Source organism: Prionailurus viverrinus, chromosome F2 (assembly GCF_022837055.1).
Source record: "Prionailurus viverrinus isolate Anna chromosome F2, UM_Priviv_1.0, whole genome shotgun sequence".
NCBI lineage: Eukaryota > Metazoa > Chordata > Mammalia > Carnivora > Felidae > Prionailurus > Prionailurus viverrinus.
This window is the reverse complement of record NC_062578.1, coordinates 73,882,286-73,908,456: the sequence shown is the minus strand read 5'-3', so window position 1 is coordinate 73,908,456 and position 26,171 is coordinate 73,882,286. Positions and strand designations below refer to the sequence as shown.

Genomic DNA, 26,171 nt, shown 5'->3' with positions numbered 1-26,171 from the left:
ATCTAAAAGAAAGTTCATGTCTCCATTTTCAGAAACATGATACATTTTCCCCAACTGCCAGATCCTTTCATAAAACAACAACAATAAAAGGCTGGAATATATGACTCTGAAATACCTAGATGAGCTGGCAAGAAAGGAAAGTCCCTCAGTTCAAACCCCGCAGAAGGCAAGCATCTGGAGAGGTTAAGTTACAGTGAAGTCAGCAGCTGTCCTAGGCGTATCTTCAGATCTCTGGTGGCTGACAGCTAGTGACGTAAAGGGTTATATACACAGGAGACCGGAGAGCAAGCTTAGGGCCCACTCAGGAAAGGCCAGCTATTAGACCAGAAATCCCTGCATCATTTTAGGACCCCTAAATGATGACAGCCTCAGGGAACTTTCTGTTGTAGAAAACTATCAAGAAACTAGCACGCATTGGTCTTGCCTCTGAGGGGAACCATAGAATTCTCTCCAAAGAATTCAACCATACACCCAGTACTCAGGCTTTCACTGTGATTTACCAGAATTCACAATATCCATGTGGATCAAAAAACTGAGGGATGTAGTTCAAAGTGATGCCTGCAGAACACCTGTGCCTGTGCCTTCAGCAGAAGCAAAATAAAGCCTCTTATGGAGGAAACACCACAAATCCAGGCTTCAAAGAAGTCCCACAAATAAAAGTTACGTTGAATGTGAGCTCAAACTTAGGATTTAAAGAGCCACTTTGAAGGAGAGGCAGAGTCTCATCTTTGAGGACTGGAGGTATCACTGGAATTAATGGATTCAAAATTTAAAATAAGTTCACTTTTAGGTTTAAAGATTAAAAAAAAAAAAAAAAAGGTGATAAAAATTTGACAACTGGGGGCGCCTGGGTGGCGCAGTCGGTTAAGCGTCCGACTTCAGCCAGGTCACGATCTCGCGGTCCGTGAGTTCGAGCCCCGCGTCAGGCTCTGGGCTGATGGCTCGGAGCCTGGAGCCTGCTTCCGATTCTGTGTCTCCCTCTCTCTCTGACCCTCCCCCGTTCATGCTCTGTCTCTCTCTGTCCCAAAAATAAATAAAAAACGTTGAAAAAAAAAATTAAAAAAAAATTTGACAACCGAATAAAACTCTACCAAAGATGACAGGCAGATTTGAAAAAAAAAAAAACCAGCCAAATACAACATTCACTTATAAAAGATACAGGGCCAAACTAGAAACTAAATACCAGTTTAAACAGCAAATTAGGCAGGAAGAGAGAATTCATGAGTAAATCTGGAAAAGTACCTTAGAACACAGCACAGAGAAGCAAAGGAATGAATGATGCGTTAGAGAGCTCAGGAGCCAGGAAGTAAAAAGGGAGAAGACCTAAAACAACTACGGCTCAGGTCATGATCTTGAGGTTTCTGGGTTTGGGCCTCACATAGGACTCTGTGCTGACAGCTGGGAGCCTGGAGCCTGCTTCGGATTCTGTGTCTCCCTCCCTCTCTCTGCCCCTCTCCCACTCGCGTGCACTCTCTCTTTCTCAAAAATAAACATTTAAAAAAAAAAAAAAAAAAAAAAAAGATTCTCTGCCTCTCCCCTGTGCACACATGTGTGCATGAGAGTGCTCTCTCAAACTTAAAAAAAAAAGTTTGCTGAAGACGAGGACGGTTTTATTTATGTATCTAGTCCCCCAAATACATGGTATCTTAGGCATTTACTATTTAATTAGCTAATTAATAGCTAATATATAATTAACATTTAATTAAAAACTTAATTAATTAACATTTGACCAGGATTTAAGTCCACTAAGTTCTACATAGTAAAAATAAAGCCCACTTCAGGTTACCCGACTCAAGCACAGTTAATTTAGTAGCTTCTTTCTTCTACAATCACTCTCTAGATTTTTAAGGCCTTAGAGATTACCTCTCACTTAATAAGAGTATTAACAGAAAAACCAGAATTCCGTTATTAAATCAGCATGTCTGGATACTGAACAATAAATCTGCCTTTTGTTACAGCTGACATCATTTTGATTATTTCCTCAGTAGCATTTCCATATGTCCACAGAGTCATTAAACACAAAATCTCAATTTTTCTTTTTCAGGCAGTGGAAGAATCAGAGATCCCTTTGGAAATCTAATGATTCTATGATTTTTAGTACAATTTCATGGTTTATAGACTCTTATTAACTAAAGCTCAACTTTAACCTAAATATTTGCCTTTAATAAAGAATTCCTTATGTTCCAGTAGTCTGTATAAAGTCTAATACCATAGTCTAATCGGTAGTCAAATAATGTCTCTGAAGACATTATTAGTTGGGAAGGGAAAAGGATGAGGCAAACGATGAACAAAAGACTAGCAAACACGGCCAGAAATTACACAGCCTATTATACAGTAGATCTATCATCTGATGACCGTACGAAGGCTTGACAACAAGGCCTAAGCGATAATGTTTCTGTGGAGAAACTCAAAGTTCACACATGCATTTTCCCTGGGGGGAGAGTCTAAGTACCCATGAGATATTTAATAGTCCTGCTCTGACCAGTCACCAGGTGTAAGATGAAATTTAGAGAAGTGCATGTGCACTAAGGCAATCCAGCCACGGGAAAAAGCAAGCCACGAAACAGAACCAGGGACTAGGAAAAATGACCACAGAAGTTACTAAAAAGAGGTACATCACATTTGGACACTGCTGAATATTTTACTCTGCATATGCATCTCAAGGCCTGGGAGAAAAATTCACAATGAATGATGCATATGACATCAAGCACTGACTGGATTTCGTTTTTCAGGGGAAAGGCTGGTACAGTGCTGGAACGGCACTCAAAACTACGGCGGCCGACTCACGCCTATACCCCTCCCACGATGCTACACTTTCTACCAGTAACGCACTCATGCCAGCAAAATGTGTCCTCTGTGAGTGAATTAGCACAGAACTGACATGGCACGATCACAAATAACCAGGACGATATCAACTCCTTACGCAAAAACTGGTCTAACAGCGTTATTCATATTCCCAAAAGTCGCTCGACCCAGCAGCTCCCTGAAGCAGTTTTCAGCCAGCACGGCAGGGTTCTCTTCTTTGTCAGCAGCAGAAGGAGAAGGAGGAGGGCCTATGCGACTGGAGGAGAAAAGGAGAAATGAAGAAAACCGTATGCAAGAATTCCGACACTAGTTGTAACAGCTAACAGACTGGAGTCCTCGGCAATGTGCAAATGTTTTCTCCTTATCCCCAAATATCTTAGAAGAATAAAGGAAATAAACACAGCCTAACCTTTTGTTTAAAATGGTGAATAGCGGTTATTATTACCATTATTATTTTGGTTAGATCTAACCACCTTAGAGCATCCTGGAGGTCTACAGAATAACAGATGTTCGGCTAGAACTTCTCACACTTGCAGCTTTTAGTACGACTGGATGCTCAATAATAAGCAGCAAGTGTAAATTTATTCTAAAAGAAATAAAACCTTAAGTGTATGAGTAATAATCTGTGGTCCACTAAGCCTAATGTGATCACTAAAGATGAGTAATTTTTCAAAGGAGCACATATTTCAACTCCCTCATATTTATGAGACCACTCTTTATGTAACACTAAGGACACAACTTTCTTATCGGGCAAGCAAGCACACATGCACATGTACAAAAGTAACACACCCTCCACCTGAACATCTGTATTAAATACCTGTCAACCTCTTCTATCTTCTGCATGTTAAATAACAGGGATGGAACAATTTTGTCCATGTGCTGGGGTTCCCAAATGGTAGCCCGAAGTTCATCATTAACTGTTTTGCGAACCACTCCCTGAATACCCCTGATTCCAGCAATTCGGATTCTACAAAAGAGAAAAAAAATGTGTCATGAAAAAAAATGATTTATTTTTAACATTTTAAAGTTTATTTATTTGAGAGAGGGGGAGGGAGAGAGACAGAGAGCGAGCATGCATGGGGAAGGGGCAGAGAGGGAGAAAGAGAATCCCAAGCAGGCTCCTTGCAGGAGCTCCTTGCAGGCACCTCCCAAAAAAGTTATTTAAATACGTCTGCTCTGGCTGTCTAGTTAAAAGAATCAAGACCAAGTAAATACTATCTCCAGTCAACAAAATGTAAATAATACAATAAATCTAAAAAATTAAAATCTCAAAAATCTAAGATAGAGGTATGGCAGTTCCAAAAAAGATTTACTTTATTTTTTTGTTTTTTTAATTTACTAATGTAATGTCTAGCCCGAATGCAGGGCTCGAACTCACAACCCCAAGATCAAGAGTCTCGTGCCCTAACAACTGAGCCAGCCAGGCACCCCAAGATTTACTTTGAATAACATCTTTTTAAAATCTGCACTTAAAGTTTAAAGGGACTATAAGATATACTAATATCAAGTCTATGTATTATTTTTCAATAAAAAAGAATGCAATAAAAAAGCATTAGGCTTGGGGCGCCTGGGTGGCGCAGTCGGTTAAGCGTCCGACTTCAGCCAGGTCACGATCTCGCGGTCCGTGAATTTGAGCCCCGCGTCAGGCTCTGGGCTGATGGCTCAGAGCCTGGAGCCTGTTTCCGATTCTGTGTCTCCCTCTCTCTCTGCCCCTCCCCCGTTCATGCTCTGTCTCTCTCTGTCCCAAAAATAAATAAACGTTGAAAAAAAAAAAAAAAAAGCATTAGGCCTTCCTAAGGGACAACAATAATCCAAACTAATGTGAACTAGATTCTTTTCCTTTTTTGCCTAAAAATCTCGGAAGCTGAGTAAAAACAGGATTTCTCTCTTCCTGAACACCTTTCAGTGCTTCCTCAGATATGTTCAGGGTTTCTCCCAAAGGGTCTCTCCCTGCAGTCCAGGGAGATAGAGAACTAAGCTGGTTCCCGTAAAGGTATTGTGACACATGAGAGCTATCATGACACGAGTACAAACAGCTCAGCCATTTTAAACACACCCGTCCATGGGTGACTGAAGAGCTACCCGCACAGTGCGAGATGGCTGCCTTCCCTTCCCCTCCCCTCCCCTCCCCACCCACAACCCTCAACTTCCTCAAGCTCTTCCTCGCTCTTAATTATTTATTTTTTTAATCCTGTTGGGAGCACCTGGATGGCTCAGTAGATTGAGTTTGGCTCAGGTCATGATCTCACCATTTGTGAGCTGGAGCCCCACATCGGGCTCTGCGCTGACAAAAGTGAAGCCTGCTGGGATCCTCTCTCCCTCTCTCTCCACCCCCTCTCCCGCTTGCACTCTCTCCGTCTCAAATAAACGTTAAAAAAAAAAAAAGCCTTTAGATTGAAGAATGAGAAGAAAAATGACTAAAAAATAGGATACAAAAGCTGAGGAGGAAAAATCTCACAAACAGTGCTAACCTGGTCACCCAACTGCTCAAAAACAACTTCCTTTGGGCCCAGTTTGACTGTTATTTACTTCCTTTTTTGCTACTACTGGAAATACTCATCAACAGAGATTTATTCAGCTCAGTCAGCAGTCTTCCAAAAGCTGTAGGTTTTAAAGAATGAAAGATACCGGGAAGGGGGTGACCACGCTTTACAAAGCCATGGGGATATAACACAGGCATTCAGGAATGGCAGATGGAGAACAGGATACTGAACAGGTAAGAGAGTGAACAGGAGACATAAAGACAGATTTTGCCAGGGTGCCTGGGTGGCTCAGTCAGTTGAGCGTCCGACTTTGGCTCAGGTCATGATCTCAAGGTCTGTGAGTTCAAGCCCCGCATCGGGCTGTGTGCTGACAGCTTGGAGCCTGGAGCCTGCTTCGCATTTTGTGTACTCCCCTCTCCTGCTCACTCTCTGCCCCCAAAATAAATAAAACATTTTTTTAATTAAAAAAAAAAAAAGAGATTTTGCCTATTTCAAAGCTGTACCTACACATGCCACTCTCTAAAACAAAGTCTCGAGAGACTCTTACAGAGCTACGACAAATGGGCAAGCCCAGCATTACTACCACAGTGTCTGCTTCGTGTGCCTGCTGCTACCCCCCGGCTGATGAAAAGACCGAGCAAAGGTGGGACAGAGCACAGCAACAAACAAGACGCCAGGAGGAGGGTGGGTCGGCGCCTCGTGACACAGCAAGACCCAGCAGATGGCGATGCCCTTATTCAAAGGAGGTGTGAACTACCGATGGTGTCTACGGCTACACAACTGGCCTCCAATTCGGATCTAGATCTGGCCTAACCAATATATTCCAGCCATGACCTTAAAGGAATTTTATAGGTTCCCTGTCAGTAAAATAGAACTTGCCTGGGGCACAGGAATGTTATAAGGATCTAAATGAGTTAATTCACATACCGTGTTTAGCCGATAAAATGTTAAGTAAATTGGCACACAGTAGTTACCCGGTAAGCGTTAGCTGCCCCTACTACTGTTCATCATTTTGATGACGATGATGATGATGATTGCACCCTTAACTGAAGGCTGCTCAGGAAATTAGAGCTTACGATTATGATGTACAACTTTACAGGTGGGAACCATTTCTACAAGGCAAATATCTTAAGAAAATCCTAACAGTGTTCAGCCCCATATTCTAGCCCCCCTGAATTCTATTTGATACAGTTTTGCTAAAAATAAAGGAAATTATAAGTAACTACGCGAGAAGCTAAATAGGAATACTAATATGCCTTAAAAAAACCTAAAAAAGTAAAAAGGACTTTTACTTGTGGCAAAAAAAAAAAATCAAACCCTGTAAGTATCTTAGAAGCATTTTAGTTTACTCATTTGTTTCAGCATTCAAACGGAATGTCACTGCGGAATTTCAAATATCATACAATTCTCGGAAGACCCAGAATTAAAAAAATGTACCCCAAGGCTTTTCACTTGTATTTACAAAACTTCAAATTTCTTTTTGTAAATATTAAAGAAAAATGTTACATGAAAATATGTTCACAAGACAAAATCTTTCACTAGGGGGCAGTAAATACTTAAAAATAAGACACCATAAATAATAAATTTTTGAACTTCTTAAATGTACCCTTTCATAAACATTATGGATACCACAAACACATTTCACCTACACTAGTTTATATGTAAAATTCACTTCAACCAAAATTTGAGAAATGTCTGTGTAGAGGTTACTAATATTTGTAATACCAAACCAAAAAAATTCTGCATTATGCAAATTTACTTTAAGAAAACAAAATGGTCAAAATCTTGAAAAAAAGTGTCCTTTTCTTTAGCCAATCTATACCTTTTTGCCCCATTAACAAGTTAATGTCAGTCTCTGAGAACAGGGACAGATTTTTTTTTTTTTAATTTTTTTTTTTTTAACATTTATTTATTTTTGAGACAGAGACAAACAGAGCATGAATGGGGGAGGGTCAGAGAGAGAGGGAGACACAGAATCTGAAACAGGCTCCAAGCTCTGAGCGGTCAGCACAGAGCCTGACGCGGGGCTTGAACTCACGGACCGTGAGATCATGACCTGAGCCAAAGTCGGACGCTTAACCGACTGAGCCACCCAGGCGCTCCAGGGACAAATTTTATTAAACACTTTTTAAATGTCCTTCCGGTAGGAAAAAAAAAAAAAGATTTTAATTGTGGTTGGAAGAAAGAGGATATTAACAAGACGATTACAGTTATCTCTACCTTTCTAAGGCTTTACACTCGTAATAAAGGTACAGCAGCAACTCTAAATGGCCAATACTAAACTGAGGAAGAATTATACATACAGTGTGTCAGACAGCATGTTTGTATCTGATAAGAGCTATTAAATCACCTCAGCTTTCTTTCTCCAAGTTAAAATAACTTCTCACATTTGTTTTGGTTTGTGTAAACAATATAGCATGCACACTAAAAGCTAGTTCCTTATATTTTCGCACATTCCCTTATTTTAAAAGTAAAAATTACAAACGAGCTAAATCCTGACTATAAACTGTCTATAATAACTGTCTGAATTCGGGTTAGTCTGTATCAGTGTAGTATGGTAAAGCTCAAACTACTTTATGTATTTACCAAGGTCATTTTGATTATAATTATTAACTTTAAAGCTTCTCGTTTCAACATAAATATCAATCTATAGACTGTGTTTGTAGAGAAGTATTTGATTCCAGATTACTAGGAAGTATCTAGAAGAAATGTTTAAAAATACCCAAATCGGTTGTTATGATAACTTCAGACTGACAACATTCAGTAACAGACATTCATTCATTCAATTCACTTATGTATTCATTCAAAAAGTACTTATCGAGAGCCCCTTATGTGCTCAGCACTATGCAAAGTGCTAGTGATAGAACAGCCCTCAAAGCAAGGATTCCGTCCTCCTGGAATTCATACTCTATGGAGGAACAGAAACCGAGATGAGAAGAAGATAAAAGAGGAACTGGGAATGGGATGGGAGGGTTGATATTTAGTAAGTAAAAGGTAAGCAGGGGAGGACTCTCCTGAGGAGGTGACGTGTGGGCAGGAAGCTGAGCAAAGGAGGGTGGACAGCCCATGGGTAGCCAGGGTATCATTCGAGGCAGAGACCATTTAGTCCAAAGGCCCTGAAGGAGAACTGCGCCCGATGTGTTCAAGAACAGCAAAGACACCACTGGTTTGATTAGAGCAAAAGGAACAAGAAATGATGACGGGATGGCAGGGGAGGGGGGAAAGGGCATTCCAGGTGACAGGGAAGACTGCGAAGTTTACTCTAAGTTGAGAAACCACTCTTTCCACCCAATCCTTCAAACAGCCACAGAAAGTCCTATTTTAGGAAAAAAGCATGTATAGTATTTTCCCACTTCCTTTGGTAATCATTATGAAATATACAAACACAGTACTCATCAATAATCCGCTCCCTGTGTCCCAGAGTAAATACATACTCTGTTCGTATTTCTGGGTCACTATGACAGGAATGACACATGGCACTGAAGCGAGATACAAAAAAGTCGTAACGTCGGTGATAAGACGGTGTGTCTTCTTCAATATTTGCAAATTTGACAAACTAAAAAACAAAACAACAATATAAACATGTTATCACCTTTTTGAAAGTATGGAACACATTTACTTTCATCCAAGATTTGTTACGTTAACAAGAACTATCCAAGTAAGTAGCAAATGAAATATATAAAATATCACAAGTGCCACATACATACAAAAGGAACTTTTTTAACTTTATTATTTATTTTGAAAGAGAGAGAGCACAGGAACGACAGGAAGAGAGGAAGGGAGACAGAATACCAAATAGGCTCTGTATGGACAGCACAGAGCCAGACCCAGGGCTCAATCTCACCAACTGCAACATCATGACCTGAGATCATAACCTGAGCCGAAATAGAGAGTCGAATGCCTAACCAACTGAGCCACCAAGGCGCCTCTATTCTGGCTCAGGTCATGATCTCGCAGTCTGCGAGTTCGAGCCCCGCGTCGGGCTCTGTGCTGACAGCTCAGAGCCTGGAGCCTGCTTCGGATTCGGTGTCTCTCTCTCTCTGCCCCTCCCCTGCTTGTGCTCTGTCTCTCTCTCCAGAATAAATAAACATTAGAAACAGAAAATTAAAAATTAAATTAAATTAAAAATTAAAAGTTCCTTTTGGAGGCACTGTGGTGGCTCAGCCAGTTAAGTGTCCAATTCTCGGTTTCGGCTCAGGTCATGATCTTGCAATTCGTGGGTTCGAGTCTCACGTCAGGCTCTACACTCACAGCACAGAGCCTGCTTGGGAATCTTTCTTTGCCTCTCTCTGTCCCTCCCCTGCTCGTGTTCTCTCTCTCTCAAAAATAAAAAAAATAAAAAAGGAAATTTTTAATAAACTTCAGAAAATCAGGAATATAGCATTATAAGTATTAAATTTAACTTTTTAATCCAGTTTGAGTGAGTGAGCCCGCTCTCTGAGAGAAGGAAAGGTCTTCCTCTAAAGCTCTTCTACGTTTCCTAGATACAGACAGTGCTTCAATGATAACCTCAGTTGGGCCTAACCAAACCTGCAGAAAACTGTACTCCTTAATCATGGACACCAAGTCTTCCTTGACAGTTGTGACATAACACCTGCATGAGTAATACTTATACCAATTAGATGAGTCAAGGAAAGGGAACATAAACTGAAAGAAATGTACACTCAACAGAGAAGAAAAGTACTGAGATGGTAAAATTTATTCTACCTCCTTTCTAGATATGAAAAAAAAAAAAAAAATCTATGTATTTGGGAAGTTTTAAATATCCTACGTGTTCACAGACCTGGCCCTAAGGTTCCTTATTGTGTACTTTGTTTTCTCATTAACTTTCCAGCCACTCAGTGATGTGTTACTTCTGGGTACTAGACCGCCTAAAGCAACACTGTGACTTTACTTACAAATTTAAATATATATGAACACCTGCTAGGATACAGACTGATGGCTCGAAAGGCTGTCACCAAAAGAATTATTCAACCAGATTTACCAACACTTTCCTGAAAACTAAACTGAAATAAGAATAGAACAGATGTGAGAAAATGAAATGATACCAAGGCATTTCTAAATTAATTCTGCCGGAGCTAAGTCACCAGTCTTAAATGCTAATTTTATGATTCATATTATCTAGAAAAGGGCCACAAATACTACTCCTCGTTGCGATTAAACAGACATTCGTTACCTACTCTGTGCCAGGGACTGTGCTAGGTGGTTCACGCAAGTTCCCATTTAATCATTCAAAAGCCCCATAAGAAGATATCCTTCTCCCCATCTTACAGACAGCAACACTGAAATTCAAGAGGTGAAATCATTTGTCCACACTGACATTAAGTGGTGACGCGGGCATTGGTGGGTAGGGATCGGACTCCAATTTTCAAGATTCTCACACTACACGCTGGCTGCGTGATGTTCCAGAAAAGATTAAACTATTTATATTTTTCATAAAAATAAACCTTAAATTATATCAGGAAATGTTAAAAAAAAATCTAAGTGGGGAAAAAAAAAACACGAAGTCTATCTATAACATGTTCCCCACTTTCTAATACATATTTTAAAAAAAGAAAAAGACTGAAGGATTACTTTCGGAAACTGGAATTACAAACGTCTTGTTTACTCTTTCATATTTTCTTAATTTTCCACATTTGCTACAATAAGCGTATTACTTTAAATAAATCAGAAAATTTTTAAATGACCATTCAAAAATTGAATGTTCTGGAAAATTTTTAGAAGGAGAAACTTTATTCTCTTTCCATTTATTGAAAGTCACAAGTTAGAGTACAGACCAAGGCGTCATTGACATAAGCAGCTCCTGCTGCCTTCGGGTATAAGGAACTTTTACGACTTTATGGCCAAAAGATTTCCCAATGCTTTTTATGATCAGGTGGTAGTGCAGGTTTCACAAGGAGCAACAAAAAAGATAGAGACGGTGCTATTTCTTTTCTTTTTTCTTTTTTTTAAGATTTTATTCTTTAAAAGTCTCCATACCCTACCTGGGGCTCCAACACACACGTCGAGATGAAGAGTCACATGCCCCGCCCACTGAGCAGTGTTCTAATCCTCCACATCTGTGCTGTCTGTCCCACCGCCCTGACCAGAGCAGGTGTCTTTACCAGGCAAAAACATTCTAAGAGACCAATTCTCGAGATGCTTATTAATCTGAAAGTTAGAGAATAGTTTTACTCACAGAATTTGTTCCAAGCACTTGAAGCTTTGGTTCCCCGGATTCTAGCAGCTTTGCTACCATATGCAGAAAGCTTTCTACAAATGGCTTGATGCTTTGAGAATGGCAAGCCATAAGAAGTTGGTCCAAGGCTTCCATAGCAATTAAAACATATCTAAATAGAAGAGAACAATAATGTCAGAGCATTTCTAGCTCTCCAAATTCTCCTAGGTGCTCTTTACTGGAATAATTAAATGTAAATGCGCAGGACAGAGAAAGGCAAATTTAGTAGTTTCTAAGTGAAAACTTACTTCTCACAAGTACTAACGATCTTAGATTATACAATAACCCTCATGCTGAAGTATACAAAATGGCACCATTTTCCCTCCTCTCCAAACTCTTCCAGAGCTTCAACATTAGCTTTGTGTACAGTTTTCTTTGTAAACATGGACATCTACCATTTTCCAGACTTCTAACCATATTATCTCCGTATCTAACCCAAAACAGTTACTATAAGCAATGTGCCTAAAATTTCCAATATAATCTACTTGTATTTGTAAATGTAAGTGTACAAAAACATTACCAACAACAACAGAATATCATCAGTAAACAGCTCATATATTCGACCCTATAATTCATCAGATTTTAAAGCTCATACCACAAATGAAAATTGACTTTAGATACCTTTGCTTCAATAATTATAGAACTTTTTGTATCAAGACTCACTATAGTGTTCTAAGCAGTTAATAATTTGGAAGCAGAGCAAACCAGTATCACTTGAAGAATGGAGTTCTCTAGAAAACTAGGATCATAAAATGAATATGGAAAACTATTTATAATCCAAACTATCCAAGTTAGTACTGTTCATCCACAGAGAATAGACTAAGAAGGCAGACCTTCATTTATAGGTAGGGATACAGTCAGCACAGTTTCAAATCAGCATGCTTACATACTCTGGACCTTTAATATCTAAGCCTAATGTAGTTCTCGTTCATTATCTCTTTTATTATTCCACTGATAGATAAAAATCGGTTGGTTAACAGAATCTTTGTTTGTTTCAAATTTAGAGACTGATTTTTAAATTATAATATCGCATTAATACACTAAGAGAGTCAATTTCTTTTTTTTTTTTTTTTTTTTTTTTCAACGTTTTTTATTTATTTTGGGGACAGAGAGAGACAGAGCATGAACGGGGGAGGGGCAGAGAGAGAGGGAGACACAGAATCGGAAACAGGCTCCAGGCTACGAGCCATCAGCCCAGAGCCCGACGCGGGGCTCGAACTCACGGACCGCCAGATCGTGACCTGGCTGAAGTCGGACGCTTAACCGACTACGCCACCCAGGCGCCCCTAAGAGAGTCAATTTCTACTATTTCCATTAGAGAAATATTAAAATATCAAAAATTAATGGATGTTTAAGCCAAAGGCCACTCCATTAACTTACATGAGTCTATTCTTAAAACATGACCATCAGGGGGCGCCTGGGTGGCTCAGTCGGTTAAGCAGCCGACTTCGGCTCAGGTTATGATCTCATGGTCTGTGAGTTTGAGCCCCGCATGGGGCTCTGTGCTGACAGCTTGCAGCCTGGAGCCTGCTTCTGATTCTGTGTCTCCCTCTCTCTCTCTCTCTCCCCGACTCACAGTGTCTCTCTCAAAAATAAATAGACATAAAAAAAAAAAAAAAAAAAAAAAACAACAACATAAAAACCCATGACCATCAGGAAAGTAATAAAAGCTGCAAGCATCTATATGGTATGACATATTTCCCTGTAAAATATTCCAACTTTTATCCTCCACAGAGCATCTCTGTGCGACTAGATGACAAAACAATTCATAGCATGATTGAGCCTAGGAAGCATTTTCAGAGATACAGTGTTAGCAGCGATTAGTTTTCTTACCCAGAACGATGTCTGACAACATCCCTGCTCAACCTTTCTGCTAAGTAAGAACCAATTCGATCCAACTTCTCTGGAGCAGATACTGCATAAAATGTCAATTTCTCCATGTCTGCTTTAACGAGGCCATCCTAAAAGTTAAGAAGAAGAACGAGGTAAGTAGGCTGTCCACATCTTCATAGATACTTTTTTTATTTCCAAGCATTGCTTGCTTCACATGCCCCCTTCTGGATTTGTGATTAAATCCATCCTTTAGGCTGAAACTTTCTGGCGATAATCTCCTTTTATGGCATTCTGGATACAGAATTTTCAGAAAGTTAAACAAATGTCCCATTTAGGCAGAACATTTAAATATACCTTCATAAGTGATGAATTACTGTAACACCTTCCTAAATAGAGACTGCTCAACTAACTGCAATATGCAAGGAATGAGATGTATTTTAAAATGTGGAAAGATTTCAAACAAATTTATTTCGATTTTAAAATTTTACAGTTACGTTGTCGATTTTACTCCTTTACATAGACGACAGTGAACATGTTGTTAAAATGATTCAAAGTTGCTGATATCATTACAAAGCCTTAATTAATAAATGAGAATGTATTAAGGACTGCGTGTGTCTCTGCTCATCCAACATACTAAAAAAAACAAGAGTCCCCTGGTGTGGGATCAGCAAACTTTCGTTTGTCTCTGCCCTCTACAGGGAGACCCAGGCCACAGGTCCGATGGTTCTCCCCACCCTTAGACAACAAACCAATTCTCAGCCTAAACTTCTTGGTCATATATAGCCCAAGAAACTAAGGGTTCCTTAGGATTGTCAGAGGAGGTGGAAAGGAAGACAGAAAAATTATGCTAGGGGCGCCTGGCTGGCTCAGTCAGAAGAGCACGCGACTCTTGATCCCAGAGTCATGAGTTCATGCCCCACATGGGGTGTAGAGGTCACTTAAAAAAAAAAAGAATTATGTTAAATGGTGAATCTACAACTGAAAATTTTATAAATCTGTGCTTTCTACTGGCCCCTCCATATTCTCTGGCTTTTTGCCTTACTACTGCTCCATCACCAATGGAGTCAATCCCTCCTATTTTTACCTACTTGGTTGTCCTCAAACCTGCTCCTACGGCCACCTCTCTTCCCTCTCTGACATCAAATGAGCTCCTCTCCTCCTTCTCAGAAGATGGAAGCCATTGGAGTAGAATTTACTGGCAACCCTCCACCCCCATTTTCTCAGTGCCCTCCAGACCAGTGGTTCTCAACCAGGAAGACTGCACCCCGTGGGGCAATGTCTGGAGACATTTTGGGTTGTCACAGCTGAGCAGGGGGTGTACCAGCATTTCGGGTAGAGGCCAGGGATGCTAACAAACATCCCACAATGCACAGGATAGCCCAAAAGCAAAGAACTAACTAGATCAGAAGGTCAATAGAACCTGAATTAAGAAACCCTACCCCATGCAAAACAAAAGACCCCTATTTTCAAAGGACTCATCTTAGAGAAACGTTTGCTTATGCTCTTTCTGTCTGCCTCATACGGCCCAGGATTTCACTCCATCAGTTAGCCTCTCTCTTTCCTGGGTTTTTGTTGTGGTGGTGGTTTTAAAAAAATTTTTTAATGGTTATTTGAGAGAGAGAGAGAGAGAGAGAGAGAGAGAGAGAGAGAGAGAGAGAGAGAGATCGATCACTAGCGGGGGAGGGGCAGAAAGAAAGGGAGACCGAGAATCCCAAACAGGCTCCGTGCTATCAGCACAAAGCCAACGGGCTTGAACTCACCAACCATGAGATCATGACCTGAGCCGAAGTCAGATGCTCAACAGACTAAGCCACCTTGGTGGCCCCTCCTGGTTTTTTGACCTCTCCTTCTGTATTGGTTCCTCCACATCATCATCTGAATATGACTGCCTCTCATCCATTTTTTTTTTTAATCCCTCACTGATTTTATTGAGGAATAATTTATACACAATACTCTACACCCAAGGGGCACGTGGGTAGCTCAGTCAGTTAAGTGGCCGACTCCTGGTTTTGGCTCAGGTCATGATCTCATGTTCCTGGGATCAAGCCCCCCATCAAGCTCTGCCTGGGATTCTCTCTTCCTCTCTCTGTCCCTCCCTGGCGCACTCTCTCTCTCTTGCTCTTTCATTCTCTCTCTCAAAATAAATAAACATTAACATTTTTTAAAATAAGATAAAAAATAAACTACACCCAAGTATATAATTTGAACTATTAGAGTCGTAGATCTATGAAACCACCAGTAAAAAAAAAAAAGACCCAAAACATTTCTATCATTTGCAGAAGATTCGTCATGTCCTCCTCTGCAGTCCTCCTCCCTCTCCAGGCTACCACTGCTCCGCCTTTTAGCATTATAAAAAGCAGTCTGACTGGTCTGTGGACTCCTGTCACTCAACTCACCTCTGCCTAAGGATGCTTCTCTGACTCACCGGGATGACTCACTCCTACTCATCCTGCAGGTCTCAAAGTCCTCCCAAAAGCCTTCGGGGCGCCCTCCCACCCCCCTCCCAAGCCTGGCTGAGAGGCCCCTCCTGAACGTTCCTTCAGCTCAGCGCACTGCCCTCATCGCTGTGTTCCGTCACGCTGTTTTTCACTCGTGAAGCGGATGCTAATCAAGCACTAACCATGTGCCAGGCACTGTCATGGGCACTAGGGAAGAAAGGGTGAGCCAAGAATTCTATTAACTCATTTAATATCCATGAGATCCTTATAAAATCGGTACTATTTATAATTTCCATTTCAGGATAAGAAACTGAGGTACCTGCCCAAGATCACATGGCTAATAATGATAAGAAACGGTTTGGTTATTTGTCCCCCTCACTAGATTGCTCTTTGAAGGCAGGGACTGTAACCTGTAGACCCCTGCACTCTGGGCACCTACTGCCTGATCTGTTTTAGACACACGAGACCTTTTTTTGTTGTTGCATAAATTAATAATAACAAATAAGGTCAACTGGGTTATGACTGCCACATGTATGCGAGGTTCATGTAAATTTTTTTAAGTCTCCATTTAAACAAATCTTATTTAATACTTGGCAATCAATCAATCAGTCAATAGCTGGCAAAAACACTCTTTATATAACCATTCTCTACCTGTCATCACTAATCTAATCCACCTATCAGCACTCCGGTGATCAAAAGTCCCTCACTGCCTATGAGGAGTTAAAGCAGACGAAGTAGAAGCCCGGTCTGTCATTCACATTCCTCTATAATCTGGCCTCCACCTTATCTTTAGTAACCATATGTCCCAGACTCCTCAAGGAAATGACTTGAATATTCAGTCTATTAAATGACATGTCTGGAATTTCAGATCAGAAATCATGGTCAGCACGATTACCACCCATTACCCTCTGCAATGAGGCTATTTAAACCTTCACTTCAAGGGTCTTCACCTCAAACGTACCCCTTGCTTTCTCCTGCACTCCTCTGTCTTTTCTCTTCAGGCCCCTCACTTGCAACAAAGAGACTAATCTCACTTCTCCAGATGGCATACATCCTTCAAAGCTCAGCAATCTCATTTCCTCCGAGAATGCTTCCCAGAGACTGCCACCCCACAGCAAAACCTCTGCTTTAAAGGCAAAAACTTTACCACCTGTTTTGCTTAACATTTTGCTTACTAATTTATGCATTTTGATTTAATATTTAGTATGCTTTTGCTTTATGTCAGGCAATGGATGGAAAGCTATGTAAGGCAGGTACCGTATCATATCTTAGGGCTTTTACCTGTCACAAATTATCCAGGATATCTGGCAGTCAATAGTATGTAATTGATTAACCTCCTCTAAATGGCTGAATGTTTAAATCGGATTTCATTAAAATGAGATATCTCATATACCATGAAATATATAAATCACTGTTAAGATCACCAAAGGTTTCTGTAATTAGCTACGTTTTAATTTTTTTAAAGATTTTTTTTAAATTTTTAAGTGATCTCTGTACCTAACATGGGACTTGACCTAGAACCCCAAGATCAAGAGTCACACGCTCTCCCAACTGAGCCAGCCAGGCACTCTGACTACGTTTTAAAGCAAATTTGGGAAATCAAACCCATGTAACATTTTTCTGTTCATATCCATTTAACCCTGGACTAAAGGTAACTTAGAAAACTCAGGACGGTGTCAAACAAAATCATTCAAATATAGTTGCTCTGAAAACTGCAATCTTCCATAATAAAGTTTAACGGTTATAAAAAATTTTAAAGCATTTAAGTAAAAAGAGAACAAACTCTGCCTGGAACATGCTTCCTTTACTTCTCAATTCTCTTCTGAAAACTGAATGGCCAACCCATTTATTCTTTGGATCTTAGTGCAGATTTTATTTCCTGAAGGCCTCTGTTCTCCAAGCCCACGTTAGGTATCATTCCGACCTGCTCCAGGAGCACGGCGTGCTTCATCATAACATTCTTTCACACAGCACTGTAATTGCCAATTTTTTCCTTGTCTGTGAGCTTGGCGAGAGCAGAAAACCTGGTCTGTGTTCACAGCTGTATTCTTAGCATTTCGTACAAATAATCCGGCACCAGCTCATAAATTTTTGTCAAGTGTTACTTAAATATAGGAACTATCTAGACAAGAGGACGCCATCTGTCCATCATGCCAAATTTAGACTGATCTACGAAAAGGATCAGTGAAAATTAGACAAGCAGGCATGGGTCATTTTGAAGTAGAAAAAGAGAAATATAAAAATAGCAGTGTACAGGATGAGATTTAGGAGTAAAAGTAGAGAAATGAAATTAGGGAAACCTTAGGGAGGTCAGCAGGGGGGAAGGATGGGTCAGCAAAGAGAAGGATCAGTAGATGTAGATCAAATTACTTTTGGATCCTCAGGGAATATGTTGTCCACCAGGCGTTTGTAGCGAGGACGCAAAGCAGAACAGCAGCAACACACTCCTATTCAAAACAGAGTAAAAACACAAAGTATCGAGATTATTCATATTGTAAACGGACCTAGAAATTCAGGCTTCTGAATATTAATGAGTTATTTAAAATAAAACCTTCAAACTGGCACTAATAATAAAAAAAAGGCATGTGAATTCAATTACCGATTAAGAAATAAAAAGTTAAATCTCCTCTCCCCTCCCCAAAGACACCACATCAAAATGAATATATTAATGAATCATTCCAAAGTTCCATTTCAAATCATTTGGGGGCAAGTGTGCGCTTGTACACACACATACACAAAACTTACCAAATTCACCCTTTAAGCAAACATATAATCCATACCCCCATTACCCCTTTCTAATCTCATCTCCCACTACTCTCTGCATCGCACACCCCACTCTCCCACTGCCTGGCCCAATCCACCTACAGCACCTGTCACAGGGGTCTTGAAAGACGGTCTGCTCCTAGTGGCTGGCAAAAACACTCAGTATGTGTTATCTACACAAGGCATCATATGAGGAACTACATTAGTGAGGGGACAAAACCTCAAAGGGAAGTCCAGGAATTTCAAAAATGCTCCAAGCCTGCTCTATTATAGTTTCAGGCGTTGGTATCTTGGAAAGAGCAATGGATCGGGATCCAGAATATCTGGGTACATTCCAAGTCTTACACTCAAGTGCCTACATGGCCTTGGGTAAAGCATATTAGCTATCTGGAAAGAACCATGTAAGTGAGAGGGATCAGTTTTCTTGTCCTGAAAGCTAGTAACAGGAATGTTGGTCTGGAGGCACTATAAAATCATTCCCATGATTTATAAAACTAGGGTATGTGTGTCTCTGTTTATGTGTACATTTGTATGTATTTACAAACCAAAATATAGTATGAAAGACTGCTTGAGCTAGAAGTTAAAAGAAGTAGATATAAGCAGACTTTTACGACTATCTCATAGAGTAAGATTATGCAAGAGACAACTTCTCCAGATCTCACTTTGCTCATGAAGTATGTACCATTCATGCATGCAGTCATATACTAAATGTCAACGGAGCACCCAGCACTGGCCAAGTAAGACTGAGTACAGATTTGCAGCAGAGCAGAGTCAATAAAGCACTGATAAAAACAAGACTGACTTAAGCTCTGCACAGCATCTTTAGTGATCACAGAGTACTGTGCATACATTATGTAACACTTCCAGCAAATTAGTGAGGCATTATTACCACTACTTTACGGGAGTGGGATGTACAGCAGAACTGACCAAGTAACTTACTCAACAGCAGTGGCTAAGTGAGCATCCCATGTCTAACTCCATAACCCCATGTTCTTCCCACAACACCACAGATACCCGTGGTCAAATCAGTCAACACCCAAATATTTTATTTGTACCTACCATCTGCCTAAGACCATACCAGATGCCACACATACAAGAAAGTGTAAAAGAGAAAAGATCCCTGCTCTTGAGTTTATAAACTTACTTAAAAAATAGTTTATTAATTTCACCAATATACACTTGGCACTATGTGCTGATAATGTAAAAGTGCTATTGTTCAGAATGTTTTCTACTTCAACAGAAGAAAAAAAATTCTAAAGAGTCCGAATTTTTCAATTAACTAACACCAAAACACCTGAACTCTTTTTAGAATCCTAAAGCAAAAAACACTGGTCCTATTATTAGAGGAAAAGAAGTGGGGAGGGGAGGGAGGTAAGAGCCAAGTAAGCAAAAGTTCTACTTCTGCCCGCGACAATATAAAAATATTTCAGATAAATATTAACACACTGAAGAATTAAAATCAAATACGTATCGAGTGCTCATTATACAGAGCACCGAGCTAGGGAATGCAATGACGAAAAACGCCTGTGACCTGGTAAGAAGATCAAGATGAGCGCTCTGCTAACACTTTCGCGAGGCCAAAAATAGCACACTCCAGCTGCTACGGTGGCAAGGAGACTGACAGCGGACTGAAAAGCAAGTCTTACTGCCTCAAGGTCCCCATCAAAATGGTATGTTACTTTCGATAAGAAAAGACTCAATACCATTAGGTTGCACTTACACTGACACTCTTGGATAGTACACATTGCTTTTACAGAGGCTTTAGAAAAAATGTGAACTTGGAATACACACAAAATCCAGTTCCTACTTTCAGGAAGCTCAGGTCCACTGCAAGAAACGGGAGTAAAAAGGAAAATGCCAAACAGGCCAGATGGTGTTAAAGGGAATGGGCTTTGCAGTCAGACAGGCCCAAGGTGACCTCAGGGTCTCTTCCTGTCTAGCTGGGTGGGCATGTTACTTTTTCTTACTATGCCTATGTTTCGTCATCAGTTTAATGGTGTAATAAATGCCTTCTTCATACTTACTGGTAAAATTAAAAAATGAAAGTTTTAATATATACCAAGCATTCAATAATATATATCAAGCATTCAATAAAAGGTAGCAATATTATATATATTCAAGCAATATAATTATATTCAAGCATATAATATATATGAACATATATATGAATATAATTATATTCAAGCAATATAATATATATCAAGCATTCAATAAGAGGTAGATATTATTAGTAACGCAGTAAGAGAAGTACTACAATGGGTAAGCAGAAGGTGCCTGAGGGCCCTAGAGATAATCTTAAAGACATTATGAAAACCTTTGCTTGTAAACCAATCGTTCAAAAATCACACCAAACGGGCGCATGGGTGGCTCAGTGCATTAAGCGTCCAACTCTGGATTTTGGCTCAGGTCATGATCTCCCAGTTCGTGAGATCAAGCCCTGCTTGGGATTCTCTGCCTCTCTCGCTCTCTCTCTCTCTCAAAATAAATAAACTTTAAAAAAATCTTGGGGCGTCTGAGTGGCTCAGTTGGTTAAGCATCTGACTTTGGCTCAACTCATGATCTCTCAGTTTGTGAGTTCAAGCCCTGTGTCGGGCTTTGTGCTGACAGCTTGGAGCCTGGAGCCTGCTTCAGGTTCTCTGTCTCCCTCTCGCTCTGTCCCTCCCCTGCTCTCTCTCTCTCTCTCTCTCTCTCTCTAAAAAATAAAATAAACATTAAAAAAAATTGGGGTGGGGCGCCTGGGTGGCTCAGTCAGTTAAGTGTCGGACTTTGGCTCGGGTCATAGTCTCATGGTTCATGGGTTCCAGCCCTGCATCAGGCTCTGTGCTGACAACGTGGAGCCTGGAGCCTGTTCAGATTCTGTCTGTCTGTCTGTCCGTCTCTCTCTCTGCCCCTCCTCCACTAGTGCTCTGTCTCTGTCTCTCAAAAATTGTTAAAAAAAATTTTTTTAATTAAAAAAAATCTCAACAAATTCTGCATATGGTTCACAATAAGCTTTCATAACAGTATCAGTACCAGTTCGGGGGGGGGGGGGGGGCGGAGGCAGTAAAATGTCATTTTCTGAACATGACGTGTGCAGCGTTATACAAAGTATTTTACAACATCCCTCACTTACTCCTACACCCACTTGCTGAAGTGGTTACCATCTCCCTTGGATAAATGAGGATACGGGCTCAGGGAGGCCATCTGTCCAATAGCACCCTGCTGGTAAGGAATGCAGCGGAGCCGAGATTCCAGCCCAGATCTGATGGCTTCAAAGGGTAACAGCCACACTACAATCAAGTACTAGACAGTTTCCAAACCAAACCACGACCGTGACTGCAGGAATGAGTGTGACGAACAGACCAGGAATGCACAGCCATGCAGGGAAAGAAAGGATCACAGTGAGTTTCTCCAGAAGACCCAAAATGATCCAAAAACAATTTCTTGACTACTTACTTACTATTAATGAAAAACTACCAACTACAGAGACAACATATGAAACCAGGCTTCAAACTTTCAATGTACTCATATTTCTATAGAACATGTTGAAGAGAATATAATGTCAAAATGACTGTGGCAACAGTAATCACAAAAGAAGTAACATGAACTACTTTAAGGAAGAGAACACTGTACTTGTAAACATGACAAGAAGCAAAGTAAACTGAAATCATTGACCTACTCAGCCACAGAAACGGGGTTGACTCCCTTGCCGAAGTCAATTCGTAGGGCTTTTCGAATTCAGCTGCAGGTACCTGAACGTAGTTTTTCATGTTCTAAGAGACTACTTTCTAGTCGATCTTTGTGCTTCTGGATCCTTACACCACTGTTCAGGACGTGCCTAGTTCACGTCACTTGCAATTAATTAGCAGAGGGCACTAATGCACTGTGACTTATCTTACTGGCTGCTGACATCAAGTGTAAAGCTATCAAGAACTTGATAATATCCATATCAAATTCTGCTGCCAAGACCAAAGAGTTTAAACAAGATACTACAAAAGAACGTGTGGCTAGTTCAATGAAAGCAGGTTTTGAGAGTTTAAGAAGTAAAAAAATAAAGCTACTTACACGCTTTTTTCCCTTAAAGCGTTCCTTCAGTATCTCTCCATCCTCGCTTCTAATCCCTTCCAATAAACTCGTCTGAACCCCAGACCACCCTATTTTTAACCCCTTCCCAACGTTCTCTTTCCAAAGGACTAAGCGTATCACAGAATGCCTCAAGCAGTTGGCAAATCTGAGCAGTCAACAGGATTCTCCCTTTATATTTAAGTCCAGTACAAAAGGAGAACGGAGTCCACTATTCTCCTGGAGCAGAAGGAATTCAGAACTTTACTTATGATACGCTAGTACAAACAGCACGTCTCAAGTGAGAGAATTATGGGAAAATGGAACATGGGTGCAGCTGGAAACAGAAAAACTGACCCCAAAGAAGTGCCAAGCTGAATGAGTATACAGGCAGGCTCATGGGGCTCCACGATTAATGGGCTGAGTACTAGCTCTCAGGGTTAGGGGTACTATAATAATACACATAAGCAGTGCCTGCAACATAGAAGCCACGTAAAAACATGTAATATATTTTTTAGCAAATTCTGCATACTCCTAAATTAACCATTTCTTCTTTAAAGGCACCCCAAGATAATTTCTCCTCCTTAACTCCCTACTAACATCATTCTCATGCGGACTCACCAATGTCCCCTGGCCCTCATCTCAGGCAGGAGTGAGGTGCATTGACCTCTGGCAGCCTCCTTCTTCTGTGTTAGAATTTGATGGTGAGGTGTTAGAATTAATTTCCAACCCATCCTTACCCACAGAGGCATTCAGGGAAGGACCTGAGTAGCTAGTTGAACAGAAAACCTCACAGCTGAACTAAAAATAGGTCGAATCAGGCACACGAGCACACAAAGGTGCTGGGAGAATTCTGCTTAATGGGACAGTATTCCAAGAGGCTGGCCCACCAGTGAGTACTTTGTGACAACATTTGCTTGCTATGTGGGTGTGAGTTTGGGGGTGGGGGGTGGGAAGGAGTTCTGAATAATTAATAAAGACTCCTTTTCTTTTTTTAAGAGAGAAAGCAAGTATGATCAGGGGACAGGGGCAGAGGGAGAGACAGAATCTCAAGCAGGCTCTACACTCAGCACAGAGCCCAATGCAGGGCTCAATTCCACGACCTTGGGATCATGACCTGAGCCGAAATCAAGAGTCTGACACTCCAGTGACTGAGCTACCCAGGTGCCCCAAGACTCCTTTTAAAATAAGCTACTTATTTCAATAAACTATATTATCCAATGATAAGTTAAATCTAACTAGAAATATTAATGTCTCCATTATTAAACCATTAATGTCTCTATTATTGAACACCAACACAGCACTGGGTACCTGGGATAAATCTATCCTCTAAAACAAAAGGAAGTTACTACTAACACTGACACTGGAGTTGAAGAATGCTTAGACCCTATTATGAGAACCAACTGTATGACTTTAAATTAGGTTTCTTTTATGATCTACAGAAGCAGAATAGTATCTGCATCTTCTACACAGCAATTACATTATCCCAATTCTTACAAGTAATACACTGGGAATTCAATGCCATATTTAAGGCTTACTAAATTGCATACTTTTAAATGGGAACAGCTATGATTACAGGATTTTGATTCTTTATGCCTTCAACGTATATTTCTACAACTGCAGTAATTTACATATTTATCTACACGTCGGCCTTTACCACCAGAACAAGAGTCCCTCCAACAGAAAGTCCATACATCTTACTCATTGTTGTGCATGTCTGGCATATAGCAGATATTTATTTTATTTTATTTTATTTTTTTTAACGTTTTTATTTATTTTTGAGACAGGGAGAGACAGAGCATGAACAGGGGAGGGTCAGAGAGAGGGAGACACAGAATCCGAAGCAGGCTCCAGGCTCCGAGCTGTCAGCACAGAGCCCGATGCGGGGCTCGAACTCACGGACCGTGAGATCGTGACCTGAGCCGAAGCTGGACGCTCAACCGACTGAGCCACCCAGGCGCCCCAGCAGATATTTATTAAAACATTCCTTCACTAAATGAATAAGGACCCAGAGTTCACGGATAGAGGAAACAAATTTAGTATCTGCTCACATATGTGCTGAAAGAATCAAAATTATCATCAAGAAAGTATACTGTCCACCACAAAACGCTCCAACACACAGAGGCCAATGTCAACTGAATCATTTTAAACACTTCATGCATTATTTTTAGTCCTACAGGAGGCCATCCATAATCAAGGTGAAAAGGGACAGACTGTTTTTCTATTAGAAGATTCTAAAAATCTCTCACTTCAGTAACCGTAGCTCTATGTATCCAGAATCCTTTAAGGGTCAGCAGCATCACATAAAATTTTCTCCAAGGTTAAAATTAAAACTCAAGTTATGTATTCAGTTAGTGTCAGAACAAGATGTTTGCTTCATACAATTAAAAGGACTCAATATTACAGTCCCACTCATACATACCAGTCCCAAGAAAAAAACTTGATATAGAAATATACATATGCACATACATGTACATGCTATATATAAAGCCTACAACATGGATGTTATTATGCCTGTACTTCAACGTGTACACAGCCACTGTGTGAAGAACTACATGGGATGAAAAATGTAACTATCGGGGCACCTGAATGGCTCAGTCGGTTGAGCTTCCGACTTCGGCTCAGGTCATGATCTCACGGTCCGTGAGTTCGAGCCCCGCACCGGGCTCTGTGCTGACAGCTCAGAGCCTGGAGCCTGCTTTGGATTCTACGTCTCCCTCTCTCTCTGTCCCTCCCCCATTCATGCTGTCTCTCTCTGCCTCAAAAATAAATCAACATTAAAAAAAAAAGAAAAAAGAAAAGAAAAAAGAAAAATGTAACTATCTACGTAAGAAGACAAAGGCAAGATTCGGACAACATTAAAGGATAAGGACAAGGGATCTCCAGTGTGTAAGGGTCACCCACAGAGGTTCAGAAAGCACTAGGAGCTCACATGAAGAGGCTTTATGCAGGACACGGACTTCAGCCGAGAGCTGCCACGCAGAACCAATGCGCTCAATTGTAAGGATAAACTGGGGACAGTGAAGGACAATTACAGTCCGATGGAACAATGCAAGAGTTCACTACGGAGCATGACACATGGGAAAACCAAAATGCATCTTCTAATGGCCCACAGCTTTTAGAAAGGAAGGAATGTGGGAGGCGGCACAAAGGAAGCATCAGAAGGGTTTGGTGACTAATTAGATACGGGGTCAAAGAAACGGGAACAAAATAGTCTTATCGTCAGGAAAGTGTTCCTTTTAAGAGGATTTTAATCCATTAGAGGAATATTTTATTACACAACTCTTTCCACTTGTAATTCTATACCTTCTCTCCTTTCATTCTCCATTTCACTACCTGTCCTTTATCCCCAGGCACAGAACCCTCGTGGAAAAGAGGACAACAAAGGCAATACTGGGACTAATGGCCCCATTAGACTCTCTCTCTCTCCATTACATTGCAATACTTGGTCTACAACAAGCGTCACACAGACACATCTCTGACATACTTTCAAAACTACATGGAGACACCCACTGTCCACAGGAAAAAACAGCTTTTCTCTGAGTCAAATGACCAGTCTACACTTAACATGTTTCCCCCCAGTGTCACAAT

The 26,171-nt window shown here is 40.6% G+C and overlaps 1 protein-coding gene across 4 annotated transcripts in view; it reads right to left on the bottom strand.

Annotated features, from left to right (window-relative positions):
• Positions 1 to 26,171, bottom strand: part of EFR3A (EFR3 homolog A) — a 105,408-nt gene that overhangs the window by 49,745 nt on the left and 29,492 nt on the right. For 3 of the 4 annotated variants that reach the window (XR_007148686.1, XM_047842740.1, XM_047842738.1), the window contains exons 2-7: positions 18,147 to 18,223; positions 13,339 to 13,466; positions 11,467 to 11,617; positions 8,723 to 8,844; positions 3,623 to 3,772; positions 2,924 to 3,061 (exon numbers count right to left, since the gene is read on the bottom strand). Coding sequence is in view for 3 of the 4 variants with exons in the window: in XM_047842740.1 (XP_047698696.1) it covers positions 2,924 to 3,061; positions 3,623 to 3,772; positions 8,723 to 8,844; positions 11,467 to 11,617; positions 13,339 to 13,466; positions 18,147 to 18,223 (766 nt within the window). In the remaining variant the exon portion in view is untranslated. Of the gene's footprint in view, positions 1 to 2,923; positions 3,062 to 3,622; positions 3,773 to 8,722; positions 8,845 to 11,466; positions 11,618 to 13,338; positions 13,467 to 18,076; positions 18,096 to 18,146; positions 18,224 to 26,171 lie in introns of those variants that run through there. The other variant, XM_047842739.1, reaches the window with a different exon arrangement.